Source organism: Synchiropus splendidus, chromosome 16 (genome assembly GCF_027744825.2).
Source record: "Synchiropus splendidus isolate RoL2022-P1 chromosome 16, RoL_Sspl_1.0, whole genome shotgun sequence".
In the NCBI taxonomy this organism is placed as follows: Eukaryota; Metazoa; Chordata; class Actinopteri; order Syngnathiformes; family Callionymidae; genus Synchiropus; species Synchiropus splendidus.
In genome coordinates, this window is record NC_071349.1 from 14,784,074 (window position 1) to 14,811,968 (window position 27,895).

A 27,895-nucleotide genomic window follows, 5' to 3' on the forward strand; every position below is an offset into this window, starting at 1 on the left:
TGGAAGAACACCAGAATGACATAACCTCTCAGTCTAGTCTCCAGTGCATGACCATGGTTTAGGACCACAGTCAATAAGTAAGCAAAAGCTGAAGATAGACCTCCATTCTGGTCCCTGTCTCAAGCGAAAGCTCTCTGTCATCAGGTTTGTATGAAAAAACTAACTTGAGGAACCTGTATTTCAGCTGTTAAGAAGGAAGGCCAGGTCTACTGAAGTTAGGTAGAAGATAAAATGGACAAAGTGGTTGGTATTACCTCCAGTGCAGAGTCTCCTGTTTTACTGGGAAGTTCAGCAGACTCCGAGTCTGCACTGACAGGCTCCAGGACACCAGATTCGATGCCAGCTTGTTGGTCCGTTGGGAGTGACTGCTGAGCCGTCATCAGCCTGACACGGGTTGATGTGGGGCGTCCTGACACATCACCTTCATCTTCAACATTGAGTTCACTGACCAGTCTTGGCTCCGCTTCTTCTGGCGTCTCCATTTCACCTATCTCTTGTGCTGATATGTCGACTTGTAAAACACTCACGTCTGGACTGACCACGATGTTCTCAAGCACCACTGAGCCATCGGTCGGACTGCAGGTGACTGGCTGGTCAAGCACGTTCTCCCCCAGGCTGGTTGACTGTCCCCCAGGTGTGGTCTGGTCGTACAAACAGATTTCTATGAAGGTTGTGCTTCTTGGATCTACATTTTCCAGTGGACCAGATTCAGCTGTACCCACAGGACTGAGCTGTTTGCTTGGTTGCTGTTGTGGTTTGGCATCCATTGTAGTTTTTTGAGTTATGTCTAAAGTAGAATTTTTTTGAAGCAATACTGAGAAGTCCTCTTCCTCCTCTGACCCCTGAATCTCAGTAGACACTCTGACTACCTCCAGACCAGCTGTCAAGTGAGGAACCTCATGCTTGTGGAGTTCTTCTGAAACATCTTTGTCCTGAACCTCTTCTTGGTGGATTTCCAAGTCAGTTCCTCTCCCAGTTGCAGTCTCCTCTTCAGTGAGGGTTTTTGTTTCACTGTCCTCAGACTCGTTTTCAGGACCTGCTGTTTTCTCTCTTGGTACTTCATCACATGGATCGGACAGCTTGGGTTCACTCACAGCACTGCTCAGTTCAACAGGTATGTTTGTTGGGGCGACAGGCTCCTCACCTGTTCTCAAGGACTCATCAGGAGAACTGGATGTCAGTAGTCTGGAGTCAATTCCCACCACTTCCTCATGACCCTTTTCAAACTTGGTGATGTCACTCATACTCTTTTCTGGCTTGACAATAGGGGTTGCACTGTCCTCGCTGGCTGCTTCCTTCTTTGACTCTTCCCTTCTTGTGACTATGGTGTCCAATTGCTTCTGAACACAGAGTATAGATTTCTCTGCTGCTCCTGAACTTGACTCTGCAATGGACGGTGGATGTTCTTCATTCATTTTGCCTTGACTGTCTTCAACCTTGCTGATCTCTTCTGGACCACTTCCTGATTGAGCATCAGTGGAGGGTGTTGATGCTTCTGGTTGACACGTCAGTGGAGACATCACCCCAAAACTGTCCTCCTCCTCTTTTGTAGGGACAGCCTTTAAAGCTGCTTTCTCTGACTCACCTGGTTTTACTTCTGGGGAAACCTTCGACTTTCTCTCAGAGGCAAAGATCTTTTTGACCTTGGCAGTGGCAGTGTCCATTATTCCTGACACCAGTTTGAGTGCAGTTGAGGAAACATCTGACTTAGTGGAGTCCTGTTTTGGTTCCTCAACCCCTGAAGGTCCCAAACTTGTTGGTATTGGTTCTTCTCTGAGAATAGTTGCAGTCGATGCCATAGTTTCTGGCTCAGTTTTCTCTAGCATTGCAGGCACTCTTCTCTCCGTTGAGCTCTCTATGAGGTCTGCGTCTGAGGAAACCTTCTGTGCTGAAAGCTGAACATTTTCTTCAGAGGTCCCCTTAGTAGGCCCTGTGGAGACCTCTGCAGTTGCAGACGGCTTCTCCTCTCCTGCAGGAACAGTTTTTAGAGCTGCTTTCCCTGGCTCACCTGTTTTCACTTCCTCTGTGACAGCAGCTAGAAGCTGAACTGCGCCTGTCTTAGAGTCCTTTGTTTCGCTTTCACCTTCATCAAGCGCATCTACATCTGCTCTGTCTTCTTCTGTTGGTCTGGGAGGAGAAGGTACTCCCTGCCTTTGTGCTGCTGGGAGAAGGATGCTCTCATGTTTGGGACCCTCCTCTGACTTCTTTGGTTGAGCGTCATTCACTGTTTGGTCTGCTGCTTTCTCATGACGTTCCTCTGTGTCCTCCTGCTGGGTGACCATTTGCTCTGGACTTCCTTCGTCCTGCTTTGCTGAGTTTATTTGCATCACAGATGTTTGCAGCTCACTTGTTAGACCAGGGGGCCCAGTGGGAACACTCCTAGACTGCTGCTCCACTGTCACTGGTGTTCTTTGGTCAACTGTGGGGTCAGGTTGATGAAGGACTAGATATCTTCTCTGAATCTCGTTGGAACCTTCATCTTCGGGTCGAGGGACTGTGCCTTCAGTTCTGGTGCAGAAAGGTGTTTGGTTGGTTTCTGGTCCCTGTGAGGTTGCAGTTGAGTCATCTTCCAGTCCCTGCCTTGAGGAGTCAGGGGAGCCAGCGAAAAGAGCCTCTGAATTTTCCTTTGGACCTTCAGCTGCTGAAGCGAAAATGTCTAATGAGTCCAAAATGACAGTGAGGACTTTCTGTGCAGAGTCCTCCTCTTTAGACTCCTTGACAGTCACTAGTATTTTCTCATTTATGTGACTTCCATCAGCTTCACTAGCCAGAGGTTTGCTGTCAGACTGAAATGTGGAAGTGCCCACAGGTTGTGGCAGGCCTGTCTCTGATGGACTGCCTGGACTACTTGATCTCTGACCTTGTCGACCAGTCCCCGTAATGTCCTCTGACGCCACGGTTTTAGCCACTTCCCAGACAACATTCAAGTTGTCTGCCCTCTCTGTCTTTGGATGTACTTGTTCTTGAGGAGCCAATTCTATTGGTCCTGTGGAGACCTCAGGAGTAGCAGACAGTTCCAGACTGTCAGATTCTCCCACCATGTCGGTACCATCCGAGGGTTGCTCTGGGGACACCTTTGACTTTCTCTCAGAAGCAAAGATCTTTTGGACCTCGACAGTGGCAGTCTCCATTATTCCTGATACCAGTTTCAGTGCAATTGATGAAGCATCTGACACTGCAGAGTCCTGTTTTAGTCCCTCAACTCTTGAAGGTTCCACACTTGATCGTACTAGTTCTTCTGCCACAATTGTCTCCGGACTAACAGGCCCTCTTATCTTCTTTGGCTTCTCTGTGATGACTGCGTCTGAAGAAATGTTCAGTTTCTCTTGCTGTTCCTTCTCTGTTGAATGTTGAACATCTTCTCTAGAGGTCCCTTCAGCTGGCCCCATGGAGACATCTGAAGTTGCAGATAGGACCTGGTTGTCAGGTTCTCCCACCACTTTGGCCTCATCCTTGGGAAGTTCTGGGGAAACATCTGGCTTTGTCTCAGAAGCAAAGATCTTTCCAACCTCTGCAGTGGCAGCCTCGATTATTCCTGTCACCAATTTGAGTGCAGTTGAGGAGGCATCTTCACTCCCAGATCCCTGCTGAACCTCTGGACTTTCAGTCTTTCTGCTTGATGCAAAAATGTCTTCTTTCTCCCCCACAGCAGCTTGATCGGGTTTTGGTGTACCATCACCTGATGACAGCGATGGTGTCTTTTCTGGTTGTGCCCTGACATTCTTGGACTTTCTTTCTGGTGGTGAGACCCTTCCTATCTCCGGAGCTGCAGCTCGGATTACTCCTCTCACCACTTCCACTGTAGAGGCTTGCTTGGGTTCCTTAATCAAAGATTCCACACTTTGACAGACAGTAACTACTTCTATACTGGTGGAAAGCTCTTGGGACATTGACGGAACTTGTTCTTCCAAAACTGTAGACACGTCTCTCTGTTGTACGTCATTCTCAAGAGTTGTCGTCTCATTTTCTCCGACTCTCTCTGTGACAGTCTCTGTGGATTCTGACCAAACCTTCAGCTCTGGCTTCTCTTCACCTGTGATGTGTCGAACTTCAGCACTTGGTCTGACAACAACATCATCAGCTGAAGATGGGACCTGGTTCCTGGATTTCTGTGGAGAACCTTTGGATGAGGCCTTTGTAGTCTTGGATCTCTTTTCAGGGGGTGAGATCTTTCCGACCACAGCAGCAGTTTGAACCAACCCTGTCACCAGTTCCACTCCACCCGAAGGTTCTTCAATAACTGTACGGTCCTGCTTTGGTTTATTATGTGCTGCAGAGTCCAGTTTTAGTCCCTCAACTCTTGGAGGTTCCTCACTTGAACGTACCAGTTCTTCTGCCACAGTTTCCTCCTCAGCTGTCTCTGGACTAACAGGCCCTCTTGGCTTCACTCTGATAACTGCTTCTGAAGGAACATTCAGTTGCTCTTGCTCTTCTCCAGAGGTCCCTTCAGCTGGCCCCTTGGAGACATCTGAAGTTGCAGACAAAACCTGGCTGTCAGGTTCTCCCACCACTTTGGTCTCATCCATGGGAAGTTCTGGGGAAACCTCCAACTTTCTCTCAGGAGTAAAGATCTTTCCAACCTCAACAGTGGCAGCCTGGATTATTCCTGTCACCAGCATGAGGGCAGTTGAGGAGACATCTCCACTCTCAGATTGCTGCTGAATCTCTGGACTTTCAGTCAGTCTGCTAGAATCAAAAGTGTCCTCAACTTTCTCATCTTTAGTGTCCTCTCTCCCTTCTACTGCAGCAACATCTGTGGAGAACCTCATAGTCTTTTTCTGTCCGTCAGTCTGTGAGAGTTTGTCTTCTTCTCTGTCTGGTTTTGACCGACTGTCAATTGAAGATGGAGATGATGTCTTTTGTGTAAGGGGGATCTTGACACTTTTGGACTTTCTTTCTGCTGGTGAGACTCTTTCTATCTCATGAGCTACAGCCTGGATTACTGCTGTAACCACTTCCGCTGCTGCTGAGGGAACATCTAAGACTGTAGAGTCCTGCTTTGGTTCCTCAATCGGAGATTCCAAACTTTGGTTGACAGTAGGGTCTGCACTTGTGGAGTGTGGAACTTGTTTTTCTTCCTCTGAAACTGCGGTATCCTCTACTGGTTGTATTACATTCTGAAGAGTCATATCTTTTTCAACCTCTCTGACTTCCTCTGTGCCAGTCTTGGTGGAATCTGCTGAAACCTTCATGTCCTCTGGCGTCACTTCCTCAGCTGGTATAACTACTTCAGAAGTTGCTGATGGAACCTGGTTCCTGGCTCTCTCTTTAGATCCTTTGGAAGAAACCTTGGTAGTCTTGGTCTTCCTTTCTGGGGGAGAGATCTTTCCAACCTCTGACGCAGTTTGGACTAACCCTGTCTGTGGTTGCACTACAACAGAAGGTTCCTTAGTAACTGTAGTGTCCTGCTTTAGTTCCTTATTCGAATCAACACTTTGGTCGGAAGTATACACAGTCTCTGGAATTTGAGTTGCAGGCAGGTCCTGACTGTCAAGCTTGGCCTCCTCCACGATCTCTACTGAGGGCTGTTTTGGGGAAACCTTTGACTTTCTCTGAGGCGCTAAGATCTTTCCAATCTCATCAGTAGCAGTCTGGATTATTTCTGACACCAATTCTGTGGCAGCAAAAGGAACATTCAAGACTGTTGAGTCCTGTATTGGTTCCTTAAATGGTGTTTCTTTGTTACTGTGGTCAACAGTAACATCAGCACTTGTAGAACCCTCCAGAGACTGTGACATAGACGGAACTTGTTCTTCCAAAACAGTTGACGCCTCTCTTGGTTGGTCGTTCTCAAATGTTGTTGCCTCATTTTCAGTTTCTTTGACTCCTTCTGTGACAGTCTTGGTGGATTCTGATGAAACCTTCTGTTGTTTTGGCTTCTTTTCTTCTGTTGTGAGTTGAACTTCAGCTGATCTCACAGCTTCACTGGAGGGAGCAGATGGAACCTGGTTCCTGGCTCTCTGTTTAGAACCTTTGGACGAGACCTTGGATCTCCTTTCCGGGGGAGAGATCTTTCCAACCCCTGTGACCACTTCCACTGGAGCAGAAGGTTCCTCAACGACTGTAGGGTCTTGCTTTGGTTTGTTATTTGAATCAACACTTTGGTGGGTAGCACACACACTTTGTGGAATTTGAGTTGATCCAGTTGTGTGTGTGGATACCTCTGGAGTTTGATACAGTGCCTTGCTGTCAGGTTCTCCCACCACGTTGAGCCCATCTCTGGGAAGTTCTGGGGAAACCCTTGACTTTCTCTCAGGAGCAACAATCTTTGCAACCTCAGCAGTGGCTGACTCCATTATTCCTGACACCAGTTTGAGTGCAATTGATGAAGCATCTGACACGGCAGAGTCCTGTTTTAGTCCCTCAACTCGTGAAGGTTCCACACTTGAACGTACCAGTTCTTCTGCCACAGTTTCCTCCTCAGCTGTCTCTGGACTAACAGGCCCTCTTGTCTTCTTTGGCTTCACTCTGATAACTGCTTCTGAAGGAACATTCAGTTTCTCTTGCTGTTCCTTCTCTCTTGAATGTTGAACATCTTCTCCAGAGGTCCCTTCAGCTGGCCCTATGGAGACATCTGAAGTTGCAGACAAAACCTGTCTGTCAGGTTCTCCCACCACTTTGGTCTCATCCATGGGAAGTTCTGGGGAAACCTCCAACTTTCTCTCAGGAGCAAAGATCTTTCCAACCTCTGCAGTGGCAGCCTCGATTATTCCTGTCACCAGCTTGAGTGCAGATGAGGAGGCATCTCCACTCCCAGGTTTGCTTTGAACCTCAGAACCTTTAGCATCTTTAGTTTCCTCTCGTTCTTCCACTGCAGCAACATATGTGGAGACCCTCTGAATCTTTTCCAGTCCACCAGTCTGTGAGATTTTGTCTTCTTCTCTGTCGAGTTTTGACAAAACATCACCTGATGATAGAGATGGTGTCTTCTCTGGTAGAGGAACCTTGACAGTCTTTGACTTTCTTTGTGGAGGTGAGAGCCTTCCTACCTGGTCAGTAGCAGCTTGAATTACTCCTGTCACCAGTTCCACTACTGTGGCAGGAACATCCGAGTCTGTAGAGTCCTGCTTTGGTTCCTTCACAGGAGTTCCTTTGTTACTTTGATCAACAGTAGCAACATCTGAAAGTATGGAACCCTCAAGGGACTGTGACATTGATGGCACTTGTTCTCCATCCAAAACTGTTGATGACTCTCTTAGTTGTTCATTCTCAAGAGTCAACCTCTCAGCTGAATCTTCTCTGACTCCTTCTGTGTCATTGTTGGTGGATTCTGACGAAACCTTCACATCTTCTGGCTTCTCTTCTGCTGACAGTTGAACATCAGCTGGTATGACAGTTGGTCTCACAACTACTTCAGAAGGTGCAGATGAAACCTGGTTCCTGGCTCTCTGTTTAGAAGCTTTGGAAGACGTTTTGGTAGTCTTGGACCTCTGTGGGGGTGAGATCTTTCCGCCATCAGGATCAGTTTGGACCAACCCTGTCGCTGCCGCCGCTGCAGCAGAAAGTTCCTCAATAACCGTAGGGTCCTTATTTGGTACATTATTCTTTGAATCAGCACTTTGGTTGGCAGCATACACAGTTTCTTGACGCAGAACCTGACTGTCTTGCTCTCCCACCATGCTGGTCTCATCTGTTGGACGCTCTGGGAAAACCTTTGATTTTCTCTCGGGACCAAAGATCGTTCCCACCTCGGCTGTGGCAGCCTGGATTATTCCTGACACCAACGTCTGTGTAGTTGAGGAGGCATCTCCACTTTCAGACCCTTCCTGAACTTCACTTGATGACTCCTCAACTTCAGCATCTTTAGTGTCCTCTCTCTTCTCCACAGCATGAACATCGTCGGGTTTTGATGTGACATCACCTGAAGACGCAGATGGTGTCTTTTCTGGTAGTGTAAGAGGAACCTTGACAGTCTTAGACTTTCTTTCTGGAGGTGAGAGCCTTCCAACCTCTTTAGGAGCAGGTTGGATTACTCTTGACGCCATTTCAGCTGCAGCAGAAGGAACATCCAAGACTGTAGAGTCCTGCTTTGGTTCCTTAACTGAAGAGTCCAAACTGAGACCAACTTCTACAGTCGTGGAAACCTCTAGGGACTTTGATATTGATGGAGCTTGTTCGGCAGTAGCCTCATCAGCTTGTATCACATCCTGAGGAGTCGTCTCATTTTCACTTTCTCGTACTTCCTCTGTGACAGTCTTGGTGGATTCTGATGAAGCCTTTTGGTCATCTGGCTTCACAACAGCTGTCACTTTATTTGTCAACATGGCAACTGCATCTGTGGACTCCTCACTTCTAACTTCCTTGACCTCGGAACCTTGCAGTCCGTCTGATGTTGAGTCTACAACACTAGGATGTGAGAAGGGATCCTGAGATCCACGCCTTTGGCTGTCTGGCTCTTTTTCAGAACCTGTTGGAGATCTTCTGTGTTTTCTCTGAGGAGGTGACTGTTTGACCTCTTGAGCGGCAGTAACTTCACTTAAAGTCAGATGTTCAGATGAAGGCTGCTGGCGCTCATCAAACCCTTTATCTAGTGGTTGCGTCAGACTCTGTGAAATCTTTGATTTTCGTTTTGGTGGAGACAATTTTGGCACCACAGGGGCTGATCTGCTTTCTTGCTTCACTTCTGCAGATGGCTCAGTACTAGTCTCTGACTCACTGGCCAAAACGGTCTTGGACCTCTCCTTCCTGGGAACATCCTGCGTGACATCCTGAGCCTGCTCTTGAGTATGACCCACAGGTTGTTTCATTTCCTTCGAAGCTTTTGTGAGAACATCAGGGGAGGACTTTGCAACTCTAGACCTTCGTTTTGTTGGCGAGACCTGGCCGGTGTTGTTCCCTAAAGTCTCCATTACATCTGTCGTGCTGTCATGGGCTTTCTTACTGACTGTGGGACTTTTTTCTTGACCACGCAAGACACTTTCGGCTAAAGAAACCCCTCCTTCTTCCCCTGAGACGATGTTCATGACCTCTCTGGCTTTAGATTTCGGTGACATCTGAGGTCCTTTCTTTGCTGCCAAGATCTCCTTCGGCGGTTCTGTGTGCGTTTCCAGACTGAGTTTTCCATGTGCACCTTGGGGCTCCTTCTTAAGCGGACGTGGAGAGTCTTCAGGCTTCTTTGATCTCCTTTTGGGTGGTGAAACTTTCCCTTCTTGCATCTTCAAAGTTTGAGTCACTGGACTGTCAGGTTGGTCCTTGGCAGTGGTAACCAGAGCCCTTGGTTCTTTGGGAGCCTCCCAAACTCTGTCCTCACTCTGGGACTCCAATGTAGCAGGGTCTTTTTTTGGAAGCTGTGGAGAATCTTTTGCCAGCTTTGACTTTCTCTTGGGCACAGATAGTTTTCCCTGGTCCCCAATGGCTTCAGCTGGTTTTGTGGCTTCCAGTCCTGTTGGTTCCTGTCTGACCTCACCTCCGTCTTTCAAATTGGTTTGACTGCCAGACTTCTTGGTGGATGAAGTTTTCAAGTCGTGTTCCATTGTTTCATCGGCTGACTTAGTGACGATCATCACGGTGCTTTCTACTCCTGCAGCCGCTGATCCTAGAACATCCTGTCCAGGCTTAGATGCTGTGACTGACTTGGTCATGACAGACTGTGACTTGTTCTCCTGACTCTTCTGGTCTCTGTCTGATTTGGTGGTTGAAATGAGCGGTGTGGGGGTTTCTGAGACCACGTCAAGACTTTTAGACTTTATCAAACAAGGATCCTTTTTAGAGGTTTTTGGACTGAACTTCGATCGCCTTTTGGGCAGCAAGATCTTTTCTCCCTGCTCTTGAGCAGAGGAAGCTGTCTGCACAAATTCCGCTTTTCCCAACTCTTGTCCTTCCTTACTTGCAGTCTGGATCCTCTCTGAGTCCTCAACTGAAGCTGGTACTTGGTCTTGAGAGGTGGAGCGCAGAAGACTCTTGGACTTCAGCTCTAGACTCGTACCATCTGGCTCTGCGGCCGTAACATGTTCAGGCTTTGGTTCCTGTGGTTCCGCTACCTCCTTATGTGCAACTTCAACTTGCACATACTCCTTGGGGAGTATTGCAAGAGGCTCTGACCCATATTCAGGCCTCTCTGGGGCTGTCTCCACTGTCACTGGCCTAAGAGGGGGGTTAGACTGGATCAGAGGTCGCTCCTCAGTATCATCCTCCAGAGACTTCCCTGCAAAATCTTCACCAACTCCTGGTACTACTGGACTAGACTGGAGTTGAACAGGTTTGGTTGTGACCCTGTCCACCGAGACCAGGTTCACCTCCACAGAAAGTGGAGCTACACCACAGGCAGTGTCAGTCTGGACTTGGGTTTCCTGGAGTGAGACTTTGGTACCAGGTGGTGGCGCCAAGGTGGCCGATGAGACTTTGTCACTGAGGTCTATCGTCTGAATCCCCGAAGCTTCATGTTTTTTGGCCTTGACAACTTCCTGCAAAGAAACGGATCCACAAGTCAGTTTGTGTTTCCGCATCTGCAAGCGTGTGTCTCTTCAACAGACCTCCAGGCACTCTGTCATCTGACTTTGGTGTTTGCCTGCAACGAGCAGTGTCTCAGGACCTTCTTTCATTGGCGAGTCGGCCACGTCAGTCAGCTGCTGCTGGGGAAGGGTCTGCAGCACTGCACCTTCTGCCAACACCTTCAGAAGACACACAATTGTGTTGGTGAGAATATACAAACGATCCTTTGAGGACTCAACACTTTTTACGTGTTGAAGTTCTAAAGGACAAAAGTATCAAACTGGAGATGTTCACACCTGCGTCGCCAAGTCTGCAGGTTCCCTCTCAGTCTGCTGGAGTGACGTTCGTCGCTCATTCAGCCGAGTCGTCAGGCTGCACAAACGTTGTGGATGGTGAATGCTGTGAAGTGTGTGAGGGTGTGTTGCATCCTCAAAGACTCATGGTACCTGTTGTGTTGTTGTTGCAGTGAGTGGGTTGCTGTCAGGACCTCGGGTGGAAGCTGATCAGAATCTGACATAATTTCCAGTTCCAACTGGTGAACTTTGACTCTCAGGGCTTCCAGAGTGGTCTACAAGGACCAAGCAAATGTGTGCGTAAAATATACATCTTTCAAGTGCCTGGCCAAGACCTGGTGAAGTGCTCTGATTTTTCCAGAAGTGTACACACCTGAAGGTTGCTCCACTGAGACTCACTGAGCTGGGGCTCGCTGGGACTTAGCTCCTGCTCCAGAGATCTCAATTCCTTCTGCAGGACAGCCGCACGATCCTTGAGCATCTTGTTCTTCTCAGCTAGGCAGTGGTCCAGTTCCGCCAACTGAGTCTGGCACATGCTCAACCGGTCCTTGACCTCCTGCTCGGAGGTGTCACAGAGCTCATGGAGATGTCGGACCTGCAGAGTCAGAGCGTCCCGACCTCCTTGTGTGCAGAGGATCAGCAGTTTGTCCGCGGCAGAATCCAGCTCCTTCAGCTCCTTCTGCTCTCGGTCCACCGTCTGAAGCAGAGCCTGGCACCAGAACCAGAAAGCCAACCCCATCACTTAATCATCTCCATTGTCTGGGTTTACGTGCGCATGTGTCTGTGTGTGTGCTCACCCTCAGTGTGTTCACACTCTCCTGTAATTGGGCTCTCTGGTTCTCTGGCACCTTCAGGTCCTTCACATGCTCCCGCAGCCAGGCCTGAGCAGCCTCATGAAGCTCCAGCAGCTGCGTGAAGTGACGCTCGGCCACGATGCCTTGCTCAAGTTCTTCCAGGGACTCCTGATGACGCACAGGCGGGGAAATGAATCACATGCAAGAGAACCACTGGGCCACCTGGGCAGTAGAACTCACAGTCAGGTCTTTCAGCAGTACTGGGACAGAGTCTTGCATGCTCCTGCAGGAGGAGCCACACCAGTCCGGGTCCTGAGTACGGGTGTAAACCTCCGCAGACTGAACACACATTTTTATGACAACACAGTGGTGGTACTTTGACATGCAACCAGACCTCAGACTACTCATGCGACTCACCTGTCTGCTGAGGTCCTCCAGGACTGGCACAAGGTTGGCGCTCTTGTCCAGCAGGGTTCTAGCATGTTCCACAGCCTGGCGACGCTCACCCAGACCTGGCCAGCCAAATACTCGTGGAAGTTGGGAGGTCTGGGTCTGGAGGTCCACCAGCTTGGCCTGGGCCGAGCTGCGCTGCAGACGACAGGACACCAGGAGGCGCAAGATGCTTTGTAAACGGCTGAGGAGACACAAATGTTATGAGACACAATTCAAACTGTCAAGCAGGCAAAAGGTTGATGTCACTTCCTGTACCTGTTGGTGTCGTCTGTGGTCTGCTGGAGTTTCCTCCACTGCTCCTCGGTCTCCTCCAGCTTCTTCTGGACCTGCAGCCTCTGGTCCTCCTGAAGGTCCTGCCGGTCCAACAGATTCCCAACGAGTCTCCTCATTTCCAACACTCGAGCATTGCCACTCGAACGGGAGTTCTGGACCATCTGCACCAGGACGACATTCATCGAGTAAATAAGCATGAGAAAGCAAAGTTAACGTTCTTCCACAAACCCTCAACCCACCTGGGACGTGTGGAGTTTGGCTTCTATCTTGGCCTGGCTGTCCTCAGCATCGCTGTCCTGCATGTCCAGTTGCTGCTGAAGACCCTGGATCCAGGTTTGAGTGTCGGCCTGGTGACTATGGAAGACCTGCAGCTCCCGGTGAAGGGAGTACTGAACTTCAGCTTGTCTCAGTGTGTCCTCAGCAGACCCCAGCACTCTCCTCCAGACCTCTTCCAGGTCCCTGATCGTCTGTTGCAGCTCCAGTTGGGTGGACTGGTCCAGCTCTGCATTCTCGCGCAGTGACTGAGTTCCTCTCTTCAGCTCCGAGAGCCTGGAGTCTCCGTCAGGTCCGAGTCCGAGCACCGACTACAAAGTAAAGGTTTTGCTCTATTAAGCCTTATAAATCTCTTCCAACCGGTGTCAGCACCCTCAGCTGGACCTTCACGTACCTGAGCCGTACTGATGGACAGTCCTGGGTCTGCACGCCAGTCCAGGATGTCCAGCTGCTGCTGTTTATCCTCCATCCAATTGTACATGTCCTGTCTAAGAACCTCATGTTCAGTCAGCTGACCCTTTAGATGCACCTGCTTCTCGGCTTTGTCTCGAACTCTTCGGGTTTGCTGGATGGTTGTGGTCCAGCGGTCCTCAGTGTCTTGGACCAGTCTCCGGAGTGCTTCAAGTTTTTCCTGTTCAAGGTCCAGAAGACTCAAATTGTGGAGGCATCTCTTCAGGTCTTGGATGCGAGAGTCCCCATCAGACTTGGACTTGAGGATAGTCTGTGAAGAACCAACAGTACAATTGAGGTCAACACCTGGTCTGCGGTTGTGGTTTGTAGTTTTGGACTCACCTCTGCAGAGACTATTTGAGACTCAACTGCAGGGTCCTGGATCATTGAGTCCAGTTGCTCCTGTTTCTTTGAGATCCAGTCACTCGTGTCCTGCTGGTTCTGCTGCAGTTCTTTGAGCTGCCAACAAAGCAGTGTTTGTATTTTGACTGGGATATTTTCACCAAATGAGGTTTCAAATATTTCATTCCTCCCTTCTCAACCGGTCACGTCCTTCATCTCCTCCATCACTCACCCACATCTGTCTTCTTTACCTCCTCCTTTGTCTCTCAAACCTTCCTCACTCCCTCCCACTCCATTCCATCACCTCTTACCTGCTTCTGCCTCTTCTCCTCCTGCACTTCGCCCTCCTGTTGCAGCTGCTGGACCTCCTGCAGGAAGCTCCTCCACTGCTCCTCTGTGTCTCTGACTGTCTGCTGGACTCGCTGTCTCCGGTCGTCCTCCAGGTCAGGCCGGTCGCTCAGACTCTGTCCGCGCCTTCTCAAGTTGTTGACCTGGCAGTCACTGTCGGGCCGGCAGCTCTGGAGCGTCTGAAGAGAAGTCTTTTGTTGTTAAATCTCATCGATGGGAACGTCCAACTTCCCAAGTGAATACAGCCTCGGTGGGAGCAAGTTGGGTGCTCACCTGCATGAAGTGGTGGCGCTCTGCGGGCGAGGAGCAGAGCCGAGCCTCCCGAAGCTGCTGCAGTTTCTCCTGAATCATCGCTAGGCAGGTTTGACTTTGAGCGTCAAAGTCGTCGGACAGACTGTGAAGCTCAGTCTGCTGATGGGCCCGGAGGAGGTTCCTCCACGCCAGGTCCGTCTCAGAGACCAGCTTGTCAACTTGGGACCGCTCTGTGTCCTTCAGACTTGCGCTCAGGACTTCAGCTTGAGACCTCAGCTCTGACACTCGAGCTTCTCCTTCGACTTTAGAACCAGAAACCTCCTGAGGACAAAATGAGACTCATCAGAACCAGAGGTCTGGCTGCCGGGCTTTCCTCCACTCACCTGTGTTATCTTCCACTTGTCTTCAAATGTCAGGTGACCACTAGCAGATGCCAGCTTAACCTTTTGCTGTTGGATCCACATCTGCACACCATCACTGCTATTGCGAAGCCGCTCCAATGCCGCTGAAGTCTTGGCCCGATCTAGAGCACTCTCAGCTTCCGACACCGCCTCCCTCCATTGGTCCTCCGACAACCGCAGCCATTCCTGAACCTGGAGTTTTAGAACCTGGTCCAGGTTTGATTGCTCACATAGAGTCGTGGCCTGCTGCTTCAGGTCCTGGATTCTGGTGTCACCTTCGGGTTTGGACCTGAGGAGGTTCTGTAAGGAAGAAAGAGATTGAAACCGCATCAGGCAACGGTTCTGGATCTCACAATTGTGAGTCAAATTCATGAAAACAAGCAGAATCTCTAGCCAGTCTAGACCTCAGCACAGTAAGCAAGTCCTTAAAAACCTGTAAGTAGGTCCACCCTCCCTGACCTACCAGAGCTTGGACTTCCTCATCTTCTGACCCTGGCTGCCGCACCTCTCTAATCCAGCTCTGGGTATTTTCCACTTCTCTTTTGAAACTCTCCAACGCCTCCTGTTGTAGGTTCTGTGCCTCCAGCTCCTTCTGAAGCCGGGTCTCCAGATTCCGGTAGCGCTGGATCAGATTGTCTCCGTCCTTCAGGATCACGTCAGACCTCAGACCTAATTTACGGACCGTGGCGAGCAGATCGCCCAGGGAGTCCATGCTCTTGCTGAGAAGGCACATTTGGAGATTGGAAAATGAGAAAAGGGAAGAGAGAGGAGCAGGGACACAGTGAGCTGTGGGGTATACCTCTGGTTCTGAAGGTGGGTGAGAAGATTCTTGGCTCCGGTTGGTTCCAGACTCTGCTTCTCTCGGGTCTGCAGCAAGTCCCTGAAGTGGTCGTGCAGCTTCTGCAACCTGAAACATTCAGAACCATCTTGAGTCTGACCCGCAGCAGTGCAGAACCCATTACCAGTATTTCAAGATGTCTTACGAGTCCAAGTTCTGCTGAAGCTCCTGCAGCTGGGCCAACCGATTCTGACAGTGGGTTCTGAAGGTGGACACCTCCTGGCGCTGCTCACTCATCCAGGTTGAGAGTTCTGAGATCTGTTGCTCAGGAACTTGCCTGTGACCCCTTTGGATATGGACCTGGAGCTGGTCTAGGCGTCTCTCAGGATCCAAGGATTTCAAGAATCTCTGGTGAATGAAAGTGGTACTGTAACTTGTGACCGCAACTTTGGCCAAAACACAGTTTGGGACGATTTGTGGACAAGTTTGGACAATCAGAGAGTAGGAAGACTCACAGTGAGTCGGTCCAGTGACATGTTCACATCGTCCCGTGTCTCTGGGTTCTCGAAACACTCATTGACCGACATCTGCGAGTTCTGGTACCAGTCGTCAAAGGACTGTCGCTCGTCTGGTGAACAGAGAAACGTCATGTGTCCAGTCATTTTATATCAGGTTGAGAGCTGAACTGGTGGATTCAGTCGAGGGTCGGGTTCTACTGACACTCACCGGAAAGGACCTTCTGAAGACCTTGGTCCTGCTCCTCTCTCTTCAGCTGGATCATATCTTTAGCACGGGTGACTGCGTCTTTCAGTCGACTACAGTCCAGCATGAGGACCTCCAGGACCTGTGAACTGGCCACGCTGGACACCAGACCTAACTCCTTCCACACAGCCTCTGCCTGCTCCTCTTGCTCTTCCAAGTCCTCAGTCAGGTCCTGCAGAGAAACCCAGTTAGTCATGCATCCAGAACAAACGCTCATTTTGTGTTCAGAGAAGAACCTGGATCTGAGTCTCAACATTCTTCTGCGAGACATCAAGTGAGCTGATGGAGGACTGAATCTTCTCCACAGCTGCCTGACCCTCTTGGATCTTCTGAGCCAGATGTCTCTTCAGGGCAAGCAGTTCTTCAAACACATCACTGCAGTCGCTAAAAAGTTCCTGGACCTGGTCCATCCTCTTCCTCATTTGGGTCTCCAGCACCTGGACCACATGGCAGAAAGACGTGGGATTGTTTTGATGTCCATGGTCTCTTGACTCATCTGTCCATGCTCTTGGTCAAAAGTAAAACCAGCCCACCTGCAGTTCCAAAGGAGCCTCCTGACTCTGCAGTATCTCCTGGATCTCTTTGGTCTTCCTGTGAAAGAGTGCCAAATGCTCTTGGTAGTTCTGGATCTCGATCTGGAACATGAAGTGTGATGCTGTCACAATCTGAGTCTGGTTCCCTTGTCACATACAATTTTGTACCTTCATGGCCTCGACCTGCTGTTCATTGGTGAACGGGTGACTCTCCGCAAACAGCGCTAGCTTGGCTGCAGCCCATGAGTCTGCTTCACTCGCTAGCATCAGCTGCTTCTCCCACAGCTCCAGCGCCACCTGCAGGTTGTCCATGTGACTGTCCGTCTTCTCTGTGACCTGGAACCAGAAGCAATCTGGCTTTGAAACCCTCTCCATCTCCCACTGGTAACTTTATGATTCCTTACATCGAGCCACGTGTCCATCAGCGAGTCTGACTCAAACTGTGACTCGCTGCAGTCAGGAAAATTCTTCAAGTGCGAATGAAGCTGCCGACACACCGTCCTCAAGTCCTCCATCTGGTTGCCAAGGCCCTTGAGGTCCTTCTGGATGTCTTGCAGCTGAAACAAATCCATCAGCAGGATTAAGCAGTCAGCCAGCAGAGGTCAGCACTTTGGAAATCTGACAGGAAATAGACACCTTTCCCTCTGCTGAGTACAAACCTTGATAGTTCCATTAAAGGCACACTGACCTTGGCAATGCTCCTCTGCAGGTTCTCTTTGCCCATGTAAGACTTCTGCTCGGTGACCATTTGCTCTGCTCTCTCCAGGCTGCTGTCAAGCTGACCCCGACTGGTCTGAAACCTCTTCAACAGGTCCAGCAGAATGGTGCACTGCTGCTTCCTGCACCGCAAGACCTCCCTCCCTCAGACATTGGAACACAACCACTTCGACCATGACCATATCAGAAGCCAGTGCTACCTGTCTCTCACAGCTCTTCGGGTCTGCTGGTATTGAGAGTTGAGGTCCTGAGGAAGGTCTTTTCCTCCACCATGTTCCTCACTTTCAGCAAGATTCTGCACCTCTTTTTCCAGGTTCTGCAGTTGGTCCTCCAGGTCAGCAAGAGCACGAAGCCTGAAGATAAAAAAAAAAACATCATGAGAAACTTGAACCCTGACCACCCAAGAATGCAGAGGTAAAACTAAATGAAGAAGCTTCAAACCTCTGCTGCACTGCTGGCATGGTCAGCTCCTTAAGACGTCCTTCCAGGGCAGCCTCCTGAAGAGCCTTCAGCTCGCCCAGCAAAGCCATCCTCCTCAAGCTCCAGGACTTGTTCTCAGATTCCCTCTTAAAGCTTTGCATCTGGCTCTCCAACGTATGGTCGGCCTCGTCCAAGCGCTGGAGCAGGACCCCCACCATGTCCAGGCAGGAGGCAGGACGTCCCTCTCTGGTGAGGGTGAGTCTGGCCCCCTGCAGTAGCACGTCCAGCTGGGGCGCCTTTTCCTTCAGGCTGTCACTGCTCTGCCGGATCTGGGCCAGCTTACCCCTGCATTCCTGCACCATTGCTACCGTACTAAGGCCACCGTGAACTCCTGACACGTCCTCGTCGATGGTCCGCAGGGACATAAGAAAGCGGTCCAGGGCACGCGCCGCGGCCTCGCTTTTACAGACCTGCTGTCGTAGCTGTTCCAGACTGGTTCTGTGAGTTTCCACCTCCCGAGCTAGTGGGAAGCAGTCTTGTGGGTCCAGGTTGCTAGACTCTGAATTCAGACGGGTTAGCTGGTCCAGCTCGTTCTGGATGTTGTCATTCAGTTCCTGTGACAAAAAGCATTTCATCATTCTGGAGATCGACCTCCCGCTGCACCCGCCGGTCAAGTCTCAGGCTCAAAGTTAGAATCAGCAAACCTTGATATCTTTCAGGATGTTGCTGCTGGCAAATGAGAAGCCAGCTACGTCCTTGGGCTGCCTCAGGTACCGGTCCAGCCGTTCCGTGAAGTCCACCATGTGGTTTTCAGTGGAGTCAATTTGACGGAGTGCAGCTCCCAGGGAGCTTCCTCTGCGTTGCAGACTGGACTGTTGCTGACGCCATTGGTCCCGCAGCCCCTGCCTCTCAGAGTCCAGTTCAGGGGTTGCACTCAGCCTGCAGAACTGCTCCGTGAAGTCGGACCACAGTGACTCCGTTTCCTGCCGTAGGAACTGAAAGACAAGCCTCACAGTTATGCACAAGCTGATCAATAATGATGGACTCCAGCGGTACCTGCAAGTCCTGAAGTCGTGTGTGAAGACCCTTCAGTGAGACAGAGTCCAACTGAACCTCTTTTAAACTCAAATCGTTTTTGGACAGTTGGACCTGCAGAAGTCTTTTACTGCTCTCGTACCTGCAGACAATAGAAAACATTTCAGTAGGATGTCCCGGATATATACATATATCTGTGTCTGTGTGTGTATCTCTCACCGCTCTAGAGCTTCCTTCTGCCCAAGATCATCCTCTACTGAAGGCTGTGTCCTCTCCACTGGGTCACATCTTACTGAGGTCTACGAGGCAAGTGACAGAGGGGAGCATTTTGAGGACCATTTCCAATGAGCTGATCAGTGCGCTCTCACCTGGGCTGGTGCTTGAACCTGGACCATGTCAACAACCTGGGCATCGTCGGCTGGCTTGCTCTGATCTGGAGCAGCTGGAGTCCTGGAAAAACCAAATGTGGTCCGAGGTTCGAGTTCAGCCAACATAAGATGTCATATCTCAGTCAAGGTTACTGTTTTAACTGTCATGAAAAACACATACCGGGCTTCAGTTTTCTGGGCTTCCTGGTCCCCACTGAACTGTCGCTGGATGGCAGCGAGTCTGGTTTCACATTCCCTAAGCTGAGTGGTGGCAAGACGGTGAGCATCTTCGGGGCTCAGCATGTCACAGAGATCTTTAAGGGCCTGCAGGTGCTGACCTGCCTCGACCAGACCGGCTCCAGCAGCGAAGCAGACCTGAGGCGCACAAACTTCAGCAGTTATTTCCGACATCATCAAAAGTATCAGCCACAGCAACACCAGCAGCAAAGAGGAGAGTGCAGAAGAGACAGTGAGCCAACCAAGGAGAAGGTTCTGGAGAAACCCACCAATGTGCCTCACATTTGGGTGAATATTAAAAGTCATTTGTCTTTAAAGAAAGTGGCTTAAAGCCCGGAGAGGATCAGAGTCTGGGAAGAGGAAGTGACCCAGCACCCAGAGGCAGCTGCCCTGAGCTGAGGGAAGGTAACACAGCTACCTGAGTGGGCTTTTCTAACTGTGAGCTAACAAGTAGCAGCGCCGACTCAAAGTTTCTCCTTGTCACTTCAAAGCGCAAGTGAACCAGGAAACCCAACATATCTGCCTGGAGTTCCTGATGACGATAGCAGCCATAACATGTTATGCTGTGGTGCAACAACAAGTCACATGCATCGATGTTGAAGGGAAACTTCATCATGACAGGTGTGTTACTGCACCTCCCACTGCGACCGCACAGATTCCGTGAACAGCTCCATCTTGCTGAGCTGTGCAGGGGTGCAGAAGGCCTCCATGCCTTTGGCAGCTCTTAGAAACTCCTCCAACAAATCCTGATCCAAGGTCCTCAGAGTCTCCTGAGAAGGGAAATGAAGCATTAGACAATGACACAATGAAACATATGGTGCCACAACATATACACAACTGTCGCACACAATGTGCAATGCGAGCCGTTACCTCTTTCAGAGCCAGGTTCTCCGCTGAAACACCTTTGACTTGGAACACATTGATGACATCCAGAATGTGTTCTTGCAGGCAGAACTTGGCCTCTTCAAACCCATTCCTGGCTAATGCCTGGGCCTTGGCGTAAGCCTCAGTGTAGGCCTTCGGCGGTGCCTGGGCCAGGACCGGAGGTCTGATGCAGATCTCCTGTAGCTCTGTCTGGGTTTGTGGTAGTGAAGAATTGGGTTGGGACTGCAGATGTTTTGGTGGGGTGACGTCCTGTGTGACTGGCTCAACAAGAGGCTGAGTTTGTGTTTGGGTTGGTGCTAGAGTTGTGTGGTCATTTGCTTTGGTTACGAGTCTGGGTTGATCAGATTGTGTTGAGGACTGAGTCGGAGTCTGCAAGGTAGTCGCTGGTCCAGACTCTGCAGACTTCACATTTTGTTTTGGTTCTACTGGGAATTTGGACTCCATCTTAGAAGACGCCAAAATCTTCTCTTGCTGTGGCGATGGAGCTTGTGGAGCTTTTTGATCGCGTGGCAGCTGTTGCATTGTGGGTCTACCTGGGATTGTTTGCTTACTGCTCCAAGACAGCGTATCCTCTGGCTTTGTGGGTACCTGATCCTTGGGAGGGGTTGGCGACTTTGTATCTCGCTGGTGGGATGTCTGAGGTTTTGGTTGCGCAACTCCAGAATCAGGTCGGGTGGTTGATTCAGATTTTGGTTGCATTTCCATCTGAATCTTCACAGGAGTGGCTGACTGGACCTGCTGTGGTGTTGTTGTTGCTGATGGGCCCCGAAGTTGTGGGGTCATCTCAGCTAAACGCTGATATTCTTCCACAGATTGCTGTGGCGATGGTAGCTTGTATGAAGCCTGTGGCTGCCTGGTCTGCTGCGGTGCTACCGTGTGTTGAACACTAGCAGGGTGAGGGGCCTGAGCTGGGGGGTGGCCTTGATAAAGACTTTGCTGCGGTGGCCCCACTTGTGAATCCTGTTGAAACGGGTGGTGGGGATATGAATGATGCTGAACAGATGCCCTTTGTTGCATCTGGATCTGACCCAGATTATAGTCTGTTAACTGGATCTGATGTTGAAGAGGATTCACTTGTGCTGGACTCCAGTGCTGGCTCTGAGGCTGAGCGTAAGTTTGGACCAAGTGAGAATACTCAGAGGGACCCATCTGCAGACCAGGGCGAAGGCCAGCTTCCTGCCACTGAGGCGGGGCTTGAACAGCTGGATATGGTACCGACTGTGCATCTTGACTCTGTCGCGGGGCAAATGATTGCGACACGTGGTGTCTGAACTGAGTGGAGGCCGGATTTTGTAGCTCTTGTTTGGAGGTCCATTGCTGGGGTGGAAACTGAGCATGGGGGAAACCCTGGGGATAACTGGGCTGCATAGGCACTGAGGATGTTGGTCTTATTGGTGACCACTGCTGCATTTGGCCTAGAGTGGGACCTCCAACATTCTGAACTCCAGGTGGAGCAGGTGTTTGATACTGAGGAGGTGCCTGACCCTGCACCATAGATAGAGTGTGGATATTTGGCTGTTGCTGCTGGCGTAAAGGTTGAGCCTGTCTTTGAGGCTGGAGCTGGAAAAGAGTTTGAGGATGGGCGTGTGGCTGAGGGCGGACTAAAGAATGAGCCATGGACTGCGAATGAGGAGGCGGTTGAGAGTGAGCTTGGGTTTGAAACTGAGAAGGATCTACAGGGTGAGTCTGGATCTGGGGTCGAGGAGAGGCTGCAGAGTGAGTCTGCATCTGTGGTCCAGGAAAGGCAGCTGGGTGAGACTGCATCCGAGGTTGAGGCAAGGCCGTAGGAAGATTCTCGAACTGTGGTCGGGGAGAAGTACCAGCACGAGCCTGCATCTGTGGTTGAAGAGGGGCGGCGTGGCGAGCCTGAAGCTGTGGAAGGCTCATGGTTTGCGACCCTGTAGCAGTGGGCTGAGCATGTGGTTGGGGCAAACCTGTGGGCGGAGCAGCTGTCATGTTGGTTGGACCATGTGACAGGAATGCCATCTGGGGTTGAAGCTGGGACTGTTTAGAAGATGGGGTGGAACCTTTGACCAGTGAGGAGCTTTCACTCGTCTGATGACAGACCTCTGGTCCAGGCTTGGTGTCATGGTGTAAGGTCTGAGTCATGCTTCTTGCACTATCTGTCTGTGATGACTCCACTTGACTCTTCGTCTTGGTGATCAGTGTAGTTTGAGTGGCAGACTGAATTTGTCCTGGTGCCTGTTTCTGGGGCTTCGGAGAGGGAGCCCTCACTGGGGCCCAGGACTTTGGAGGGGTGTGAAGCTGAACATAAGAAGCCTGCGGTGGCTGCGTTTGCGAAGGAGGCATGACTGCGGACCAGGCGACAGGCTGGAGCTCACCCTGAGCCCACACAGTTTGTTGTTGCCCCGGCATTTGGGACGCACCGGAGGGGAGGAACTGTGTGAATCCTTGTGTCCTCACAGTTTCCTGACCAGCTGCATCAGCCTGTGTCTGACCTGCTGTCTGGGACTGCTTGCTAGGGACAGTCCTGGATGCAGTTCTGGTCACTAAAGTATGAGTTTGCAACTGATTCGTTGCCTCTTTAGGCAACGCTGTGGTGGACTGAGAGGAGCCTGCAATGTCTGGCTGAATTTGGAAGGTTCCAGACTCAAGATCCGTTTGTTTACTTTCACTCTGAGCTGCGTGGTCTGTTTCCTTCACAGGTGTCTCCTGCTCTGGTTTCTGAAGCCATGGCCGGTTCTTCAAAGCTTTAGCCTTTTTCTTTTGGAGCTCCTTGGCGCCGAGGGCTCTGCCAGCAACTGATGGGAGAGGAGACAAAGCCTTGTCCAACTCAGGCATTTGTTGTGGTTCTCCCATGGCCTGCTGGACTTCCACATTCTGATGTTCTGTCCCCAGCATCTGGTCCTCAGCAGTCTCTTTCACTCGTGCTTCTGGGTGGTCTACCTCTGGATGCGGCTGCGTCTGTTCTGGTGCCTGTTCTTCTGGCCCTCTCTGGACCTGAGTGGTCACAGTCGAGACCAGTCGAGTGTCTGGTGGTGAAGTTCCCCTGACCTGCATTACAGCCTGTGCATAAGTGTATGGCATTGGGGGAGACGTGGTCATTGATCCTGAATGTTCCTGCACCACTATCTTCGGCACAAACATTTTTCCCGTGGCAGGCGCATTGTGGCTGGGATCCACCTGCCTTTGTTGTTCAAACACCTCCTTTGCTTGGATGAAGACTTTGGACGGGGGTGCATCAGTGGGGCTCCTGCTTCTGTCTTTCTTGGATCCCAGGCTGCTCAACAGCCCGATTACTTCCTGGAATCAAAACCAGGAGATTACATGGAGAGTAGGAGGTACCACACTGCACCCCTAAAGACTAAATCCCCCCTCACATCTCAGACCACAGTCTTCATTTCTGTGTCCGGACCACCAACTCAACGTTGAGCACACAACCCACCTGGGACTGGGCCACAGCTGCTTGGACTTTGTTCTGCATGGCTGTAGCGTGGAGGTACTGGATGGGCGAGGTCTTCTGACTGCTCATCACCATCACCTGGAGGTCCTGCTCCTCGGTCACCACCTGACCCTCCAGTTGAAGGCCCCGGGAAATCAGCTCCTGCGAGGAAGATAGTGTTGAGTCCCACAGTGTCCTTAAAGAAGACCTGCAGCTTCCCCAGTCGTCCAATTCCACTCACCCGAGCTACTGGGTCTTGGCCTCGGTGGTGTTGTCTCGGTTTGGTTCTGAGTTCCTGGTAAAGCTCTCGGGCTTCAGCCTCCCAATGCAGAAGCTCAGCCAGACGGCTGTCCAGACCACAGGTGCAGCTCTGCAGTTCGGCACAAACCTGCTGGGCTTCACTCAAGGTCTGCACCACCTGGACACCAAGAAGCACAGCGTTCACTTAAAAACTGCTCCACATTCGAGTCCTTTGCTCAACTTAAGGACTAAAAATTGTTTTGGCTCCTGAAGGGATGAGCTCGGCACGGGTCAAGCACCATTGTAGTTAAACAGTTAGTGCAACCTTCATCTACCAGAGTGAAGTCCAACCTGAAGGCTGAGCTTCAGTAAAGACAAGTGAAATTGCTAGCATCACTCTAGGTGCCGGTGAGAGGTGGTAACAAGGCCAGAAGACCCTGGTGTAAGATGGAGATGTTTCTCCTACTTCAGGTGTTGCCATCTTCAGTTTGTGTAGCTGCTCAGCGGGAAGATCTGGAGAAGGAACCAGAGAGTCCAGATCCACATCCTGGAGCTTCCTCATGGTCAGCTGTGGGAAAGAGCATCTTCATCACCCTCATGATCATCATCACTGTCGCCATCATGGTCATCACCTGGACTCTCTTCTTGAAGGTCATCAGTTGTCCCCCCAGGGTCTCTACCGGTTCCTTCAGCAGCAGTGTAGCTTCTCGGATCAGAGCCTGCAGATCCGGTGGTTGGTTCTGGGCGTGTGTTTCCTGTACACACAGAAACATTCAGATTTCTCACAAACAAATGTTGATGCTACTGAACAAAAGAAACAAAAGACGCGAGCTGAAGAATCTGGTTCTGCTTCTTTAACCGGGCCGCACCTGGTGCACAGCAACCAGTTCTGACCAGAACCAACAAGCTTGTTTTCTAACACCAGTGACCCGGTTTCTTCCCTGCTTGTACTCACAAGGATGTTGCTGCTCACAAAGTCGTTCCACTGGATGTTGATTCGTCTGAGCTCATCCGAAAGGTTCCGGCCCGTCTGAGGGTCCGTCTCCTCGATCAGGAACTTCCCCACCTGGTTCAGGTGAGCGTGACGAGCGCTCCACTCCGACATCTGCTCGGACGTAACCTGTGAACGGAAAAAAGGAACATCAGGGACACCTCCCCTTTTTTTGTTCTCAGTGTTTTCTCCAAAATTCTGGCGGTGGTTTTGACCCGAGAACTGAAATCTGCAAGGACCTGGGCTCTTGCCGTGTGCGTGGCAGTGTGTTGCAGGACGCAGGCTTGAAGAGAACTCTGAACGTCTCGGTACGATTCCCACGCAGACAGAACTCGGCTCATGCGGCTTTTCACCGATGTCACTTCTCGCAGTGCCACACCAGACTCCTCGTCCAGCTGCGCCACCTGCTGGCTGACCTGCTGGTAGTCCGATGCTGACACACACACACACACACACACCAGAGTGAGCAAAACTTGAAGTGGACCAAAGGCTTTTGATGTTCAAATGCGCTCACCGAGTGCTGACTTGGTGGAGAATTTCTCACAAATGTGTTTGAGTCTGTGAACGCTGGAGTCCAACTGAGAAGGGAGTTCTCGGATCTCCACCAGGTCCTGGATCAAAACAAGGAAACATCATGACCTGTCACTGCTCAGAACTCGAGAGCTGCATCAGAGGTGACTTGTTGAGAGTCGTGCTCACCTGCCAGTCTTGCAGCAGGACTCGAACTCCCTCAGCGCAGAGAAACAGTCTCCTCCACACACGCAGTTTGGCTTGGATTTGACCCAGCAGGTCCAGCACCGTGTGCCGCTGCTCCTGGTACTCCAGTTTGAGCCCGTGATACTTGGCTGTGACCCGAACACTCGTGAACCTGGCGAGAAAGGAGGTTCGGGTTGACTAAATGTCTGAATTCATCTAAACCATGAAATGAGCGCCTGGGTTCTGGCTGCCAGAATCCAGAGGAGCTCCTGACCTTCTCTTAAGCTCGTCCATCTTCTCCATTGGAACCAAGGGGTTTCCATCCTGGTCCAGGTTCTGGAAATTCTGGAAGGTTTTCAGCTGCTGCGGCATCTCATCCAGACAGACCTGAGACAGACCAACATAATGTTGAACATCACAGATCAGAACTAGAAAAAACTTTCTGGGCATGTGGTCCAGAACACTTTATTTGCATCAGAGGACTTGTACTTACTTTCAGTCTCTCCTGTTTGTCCCGGGCCCGGTCTGCGGCGAGGCCGTGGTCCTGAGCCTCGCCTGCCTCCTCGGTCAGAACCTCCTCGCTCCTCAGCAGCCAGCGGGCCACAGAGTCCAGCGGAGGTGGAAGGCCTATGTCAAGCTCCATTCTGTAGTGTCGCAGCTGAGGAGAGAAAAGAGTCAGTTGCGGCTCACTCTTGGGTCCGATCCTCCTCCCACGAACCTTCTCGGCCAGAGAGTCCCAGGTCTCCTTCAGAGCACGCTGCTCCTCGCTCGGTGTGGTTGTCCTCGCCAGTGCTGACAGCAGCGGCACAATGGGGCGTCGCTGCTCGCTGAATGAGACCAGGAAGGTCTGGAACACCTGTGTTGGGTACACTGTACTTCACTTTGCTGAAACTAGTGTACTGTGTTACTAATATTTTTACACGGTAGTACTTCTACACGCAGACCTGGTATCTCTCGGCGTAGCTCTCTCCCTCTGTGGAGTCCCAGCTCTCCAGGAGCTCCTCCTGAGCCTGCAGCAACCAGCAGGTCACTTCTTGGATCTTCCTCTCTGGAGTTGCCTGAGAAGAGCAGTGGAAAGAGGAGGTTAGAGGGGAGGATGAACATGGGACGTTCACAGTTGGATGATCAAGTTTGGACCTGATCGTTCCACACACACACACACACTCTGAGGTTTGTGCATGAGCAGCTTGAATGGGTCAACAGGTCGCAGTGAGAAACTGGGTCAACGTTTCAGGTCCAGGAGCAATAACACCAACACAAGCGGCGCGATCCAGAACCGAATGAGTTTCAGCAGAAGCTGAGTGTTGGTTCTGACGTCAGCAGAATCCCTGCACCGCAGGTCTGATCCTCCAAGGGACCCGCCCGGGCCACGTGTTTGGATCGTGGCCCAAGAATGAGAACCAGCCGGACGGGTCGGATGCTCTCTTGTTCTTAATGTTTATGTGCCCCGTGGGTGGGCGGGCTGCTGAGCCAGAACCATCAAACTAGCAGGTGTGGACATGACAACACTTTCACTGCGCCCTCAAATGACCCAGTTATCCAGAACCGCCCAGTCAATTATCCAGAACCGCCCTGACATAATTGAAGAACAAGAGTCTGTCGTCATGGAAACGGCACAGGTAAACTGCGGGTTAGATTCCGGGCGGGTCCTGTTGTGATCTAACTTAAGCAGTGAGGTGGGTTCTGGATGAAAGTTCTGACTGGATCAAGGTCCAGAAGCCCCTGAGAGTGTAGTACCTGATGCAGAGGAGATGCAGACACAGCAGGGGTGTAGTGGAGCGGCAGAGTGACCGGAGACCCCGTTCGGGGAGGACACAAAAACTGGAGCAGGAGGAGGAGGAAGATAAAGAGGAGGAGGAGGAAGATGAAGAGGAGGAGGGGAAGAATGAACTGAAGAACTCAAACATTTGAGTTTGGAAACTTGAGTTCTGCTGCAGGAGAGTCGAGCGTGGATAGAACCGGGCGACAAGTCTCACCTGCGAGTCCTGGTCCGGCTCCGGCAGGTCTCTGGAGTACTGCAGAAACTGGGCCACGTAGGTCATGATGGACTTCTCGTCCGGATCCCGCACGTCCACATCTGAATCAGAGTCCATGTTTAGTTTCGTCTGCTGCTGCACAACAAGTCAGCGCTTATGTAGTGACAAGTCAGGAGACTGCGGCACCGCCCGCCCGCTCGTGCCCTCGGGCGCCGCAGCAGCACAACCGGAACGTTCACGAGGGGAAGAGTTAGTCCTGGTTTTGGAGCTGAAAACAGTTCCAAGCCAAGTCTGATCGTCTGGATTCCAGGACTCGGCAGTCACCCGGGACCTCGGGCGCACTGAGGCTGGGTGTTGAGGTCCCAGAAATGCAGAGACATGTCATAAAAATGTGTCACCAAAGCCGCAAAGCAATGTTCTGGTTCCACGGGTTCTATGTGGGGCGCTCCACCAGAGGGCGCTGGAGTTTCAACTGTACCAGGAGGAGGGCGAAAACCTGTGTGGTGTTGGGTACAGGTCTACTCCGGGGGTACATTTGTGCGTG

The 27,895-nt window shown here is 51.1% G+C and overlaps 1 protein-coding gene across 8 annotated transcripts in view; it reads right to left on the minus strand.

Annotated features, from left to right (window-relative positions):
- The window catches only part of syne2b (spectrin repeat containing, nuclear envelope 2b), a 38,560-nt gene that overhangs the window by 8,758 nt on the left and 1,907 nt on the right, over positions 1–27,895 (minus strand). For 5 of the 8 annotated variants that reach the window (XM_053845680.1, XM_053845678.1, XM_053845674.1 and 2 more), the window contains exons 8-56: positions 27,352–27,452; positions 27,113–27,196; positions 26,320–26,433; positions 26,094–26,231; positions 25,869–26,033; positions 25,650–25,762; positions 25,379–25,547; positions 25,194–25,290; positions 24,919–25,112; positions 24,644–24,808; positions 24,321–24,443; positions 24,155–24,256; positions 23,690–23,866; positions 23,452–23,610; positions 20,031–23,309; positions 19,796–19,930; positions 19,579–19,692; positions 19,105–19,298; positions 18,924–19,005; positions 18,775–18,854; positions 18,577–18,697; positions 18,225–18,515; positions 17,542–18,134; positions 17,301–17,453; positions 17,072–17,222; positions 16,788–16,940; positions 16,552–16,719; positions 16,384–16,485; positions 16,087–16,287; positions 15,815–16,022; positions 15,604–15,716; positions 15,294–15,496; positions 15,110–15,217; positions 14,774–15,029; positions 14,293–14,610; positions 13,931–14,230; positions 13,621–13,836; positions 13,310–13,426; positions 12,912–13,238; positions 12,484–12,828; positions 12,227–12,405; positions 11,936–12,152; positions 11,759–11,857; positions 11,522–11,686; positions 11,098–11,433; positions 10,878–10,999; positions 10,728–10,803; positions 10,473–10,610; positions 255–10,403 (exon numbers count right to left, since the gene is read on the minus strand). In XM_053845680.1, the coding sequence (XP_053701655.1) occupies positions 255–10,403; positions 10,473–10,610; positions 10,728–10,803; positions 10,878–10,999; positions 11,098–11,433; positions 11,522–11,686; positions 11,759–11,857; positions 11,936–12,152; positions 12,227–12,405; positions 12,484–12,828; positions 12,912–13,238; positions 13,310–13,426; positions 13,621–13,836; positions 13,931–14,230; positions 14,293–14,610; positions 14,774–15,029; positions 15,110–15,217; positions 15,294–15,496; positions 15,604–15,716; positions 15,815–16,022; positions 16,087–16,287; positions 16,384–16,485; positions 16,552–16,719; positions 16,788–16,940; positions 17,072–17,222; positions 17,301–17,453; positions 17,542–18,134; positions 18,225–18,515; positions 18,577–18,697; positions 18,775–18,854; positions 18,924–19,005; positions 19,105–19,298; positions 19,579–19,692; positions 19,796–19,930; positions 20,031–23,309; positions 23,452–23,610; positions 23,690–23,866; positions 24,155–24,256; positions 24,321–24,443; positions 24,644–24,808; positions 24,919–25,112; positions 25,194–25,290; positions 25,379–25,547; positions 25,650–25,762; positions 25,869–26,033; positions 26,094–26,231; positions 26,320–26,433; positions 27,113–27,196; positions 27,352–27,452 (21,710 nt within the window). The remainder of the gene's footprint in view (positions 1–254; positions 10,404–10,472; positions 10,611–10,727; positions 10,804–10,877; positions 11,000–11,097; positions 11,434–11,521; positions 11,687–11,758; positions 11,858–11,935; positions 12,153–12,226; positions 12,406–12,483; positions 12,829–12,911; positions 13,239–13,309; positions 13,427–13,620; positions 13,837–13,930; positions 14,231–14,292; positions 14,611–14,773; positions 15,030–15,109; positions 15,218–15,293; positions 15,497–15,603; positions 15,717–15,814; positions 16,023–16,086; positions 16,288–16,383; positions 16,486–16,551; positions 16,720–16,787; positions 16,941–17,071; positions 17,223–17,300; positions 17,454–17,541; positions 18,135–18,224; positions 18,516–18,576; positions 18,698–18,774; positions 18,855–18,923; positions 19,006–19,104; positions 19,299–19,578; positions 19,693–19,795; positions 19,931–20,030; positions 23,310–23,451; positions 23,611–23,689; positions 23,867–24,154; positions 24,257–24,320; positions 24,444–24,643; positions 24,809–24,918; positions 25,113–25,193; positions 25,291–25,378; positions 25,548–25,649; positions 25,763–25,868; positions 26,034–26,093; positions 26,232–26,319; positions 26,434–27,112; positions 27,197–27,351; positions 27,453–27,895) is intronic. The other 3 variants (XM_053845675.1, XM_053845677.1, XM_053845679.1) reach the window with 3 other exon arrangements.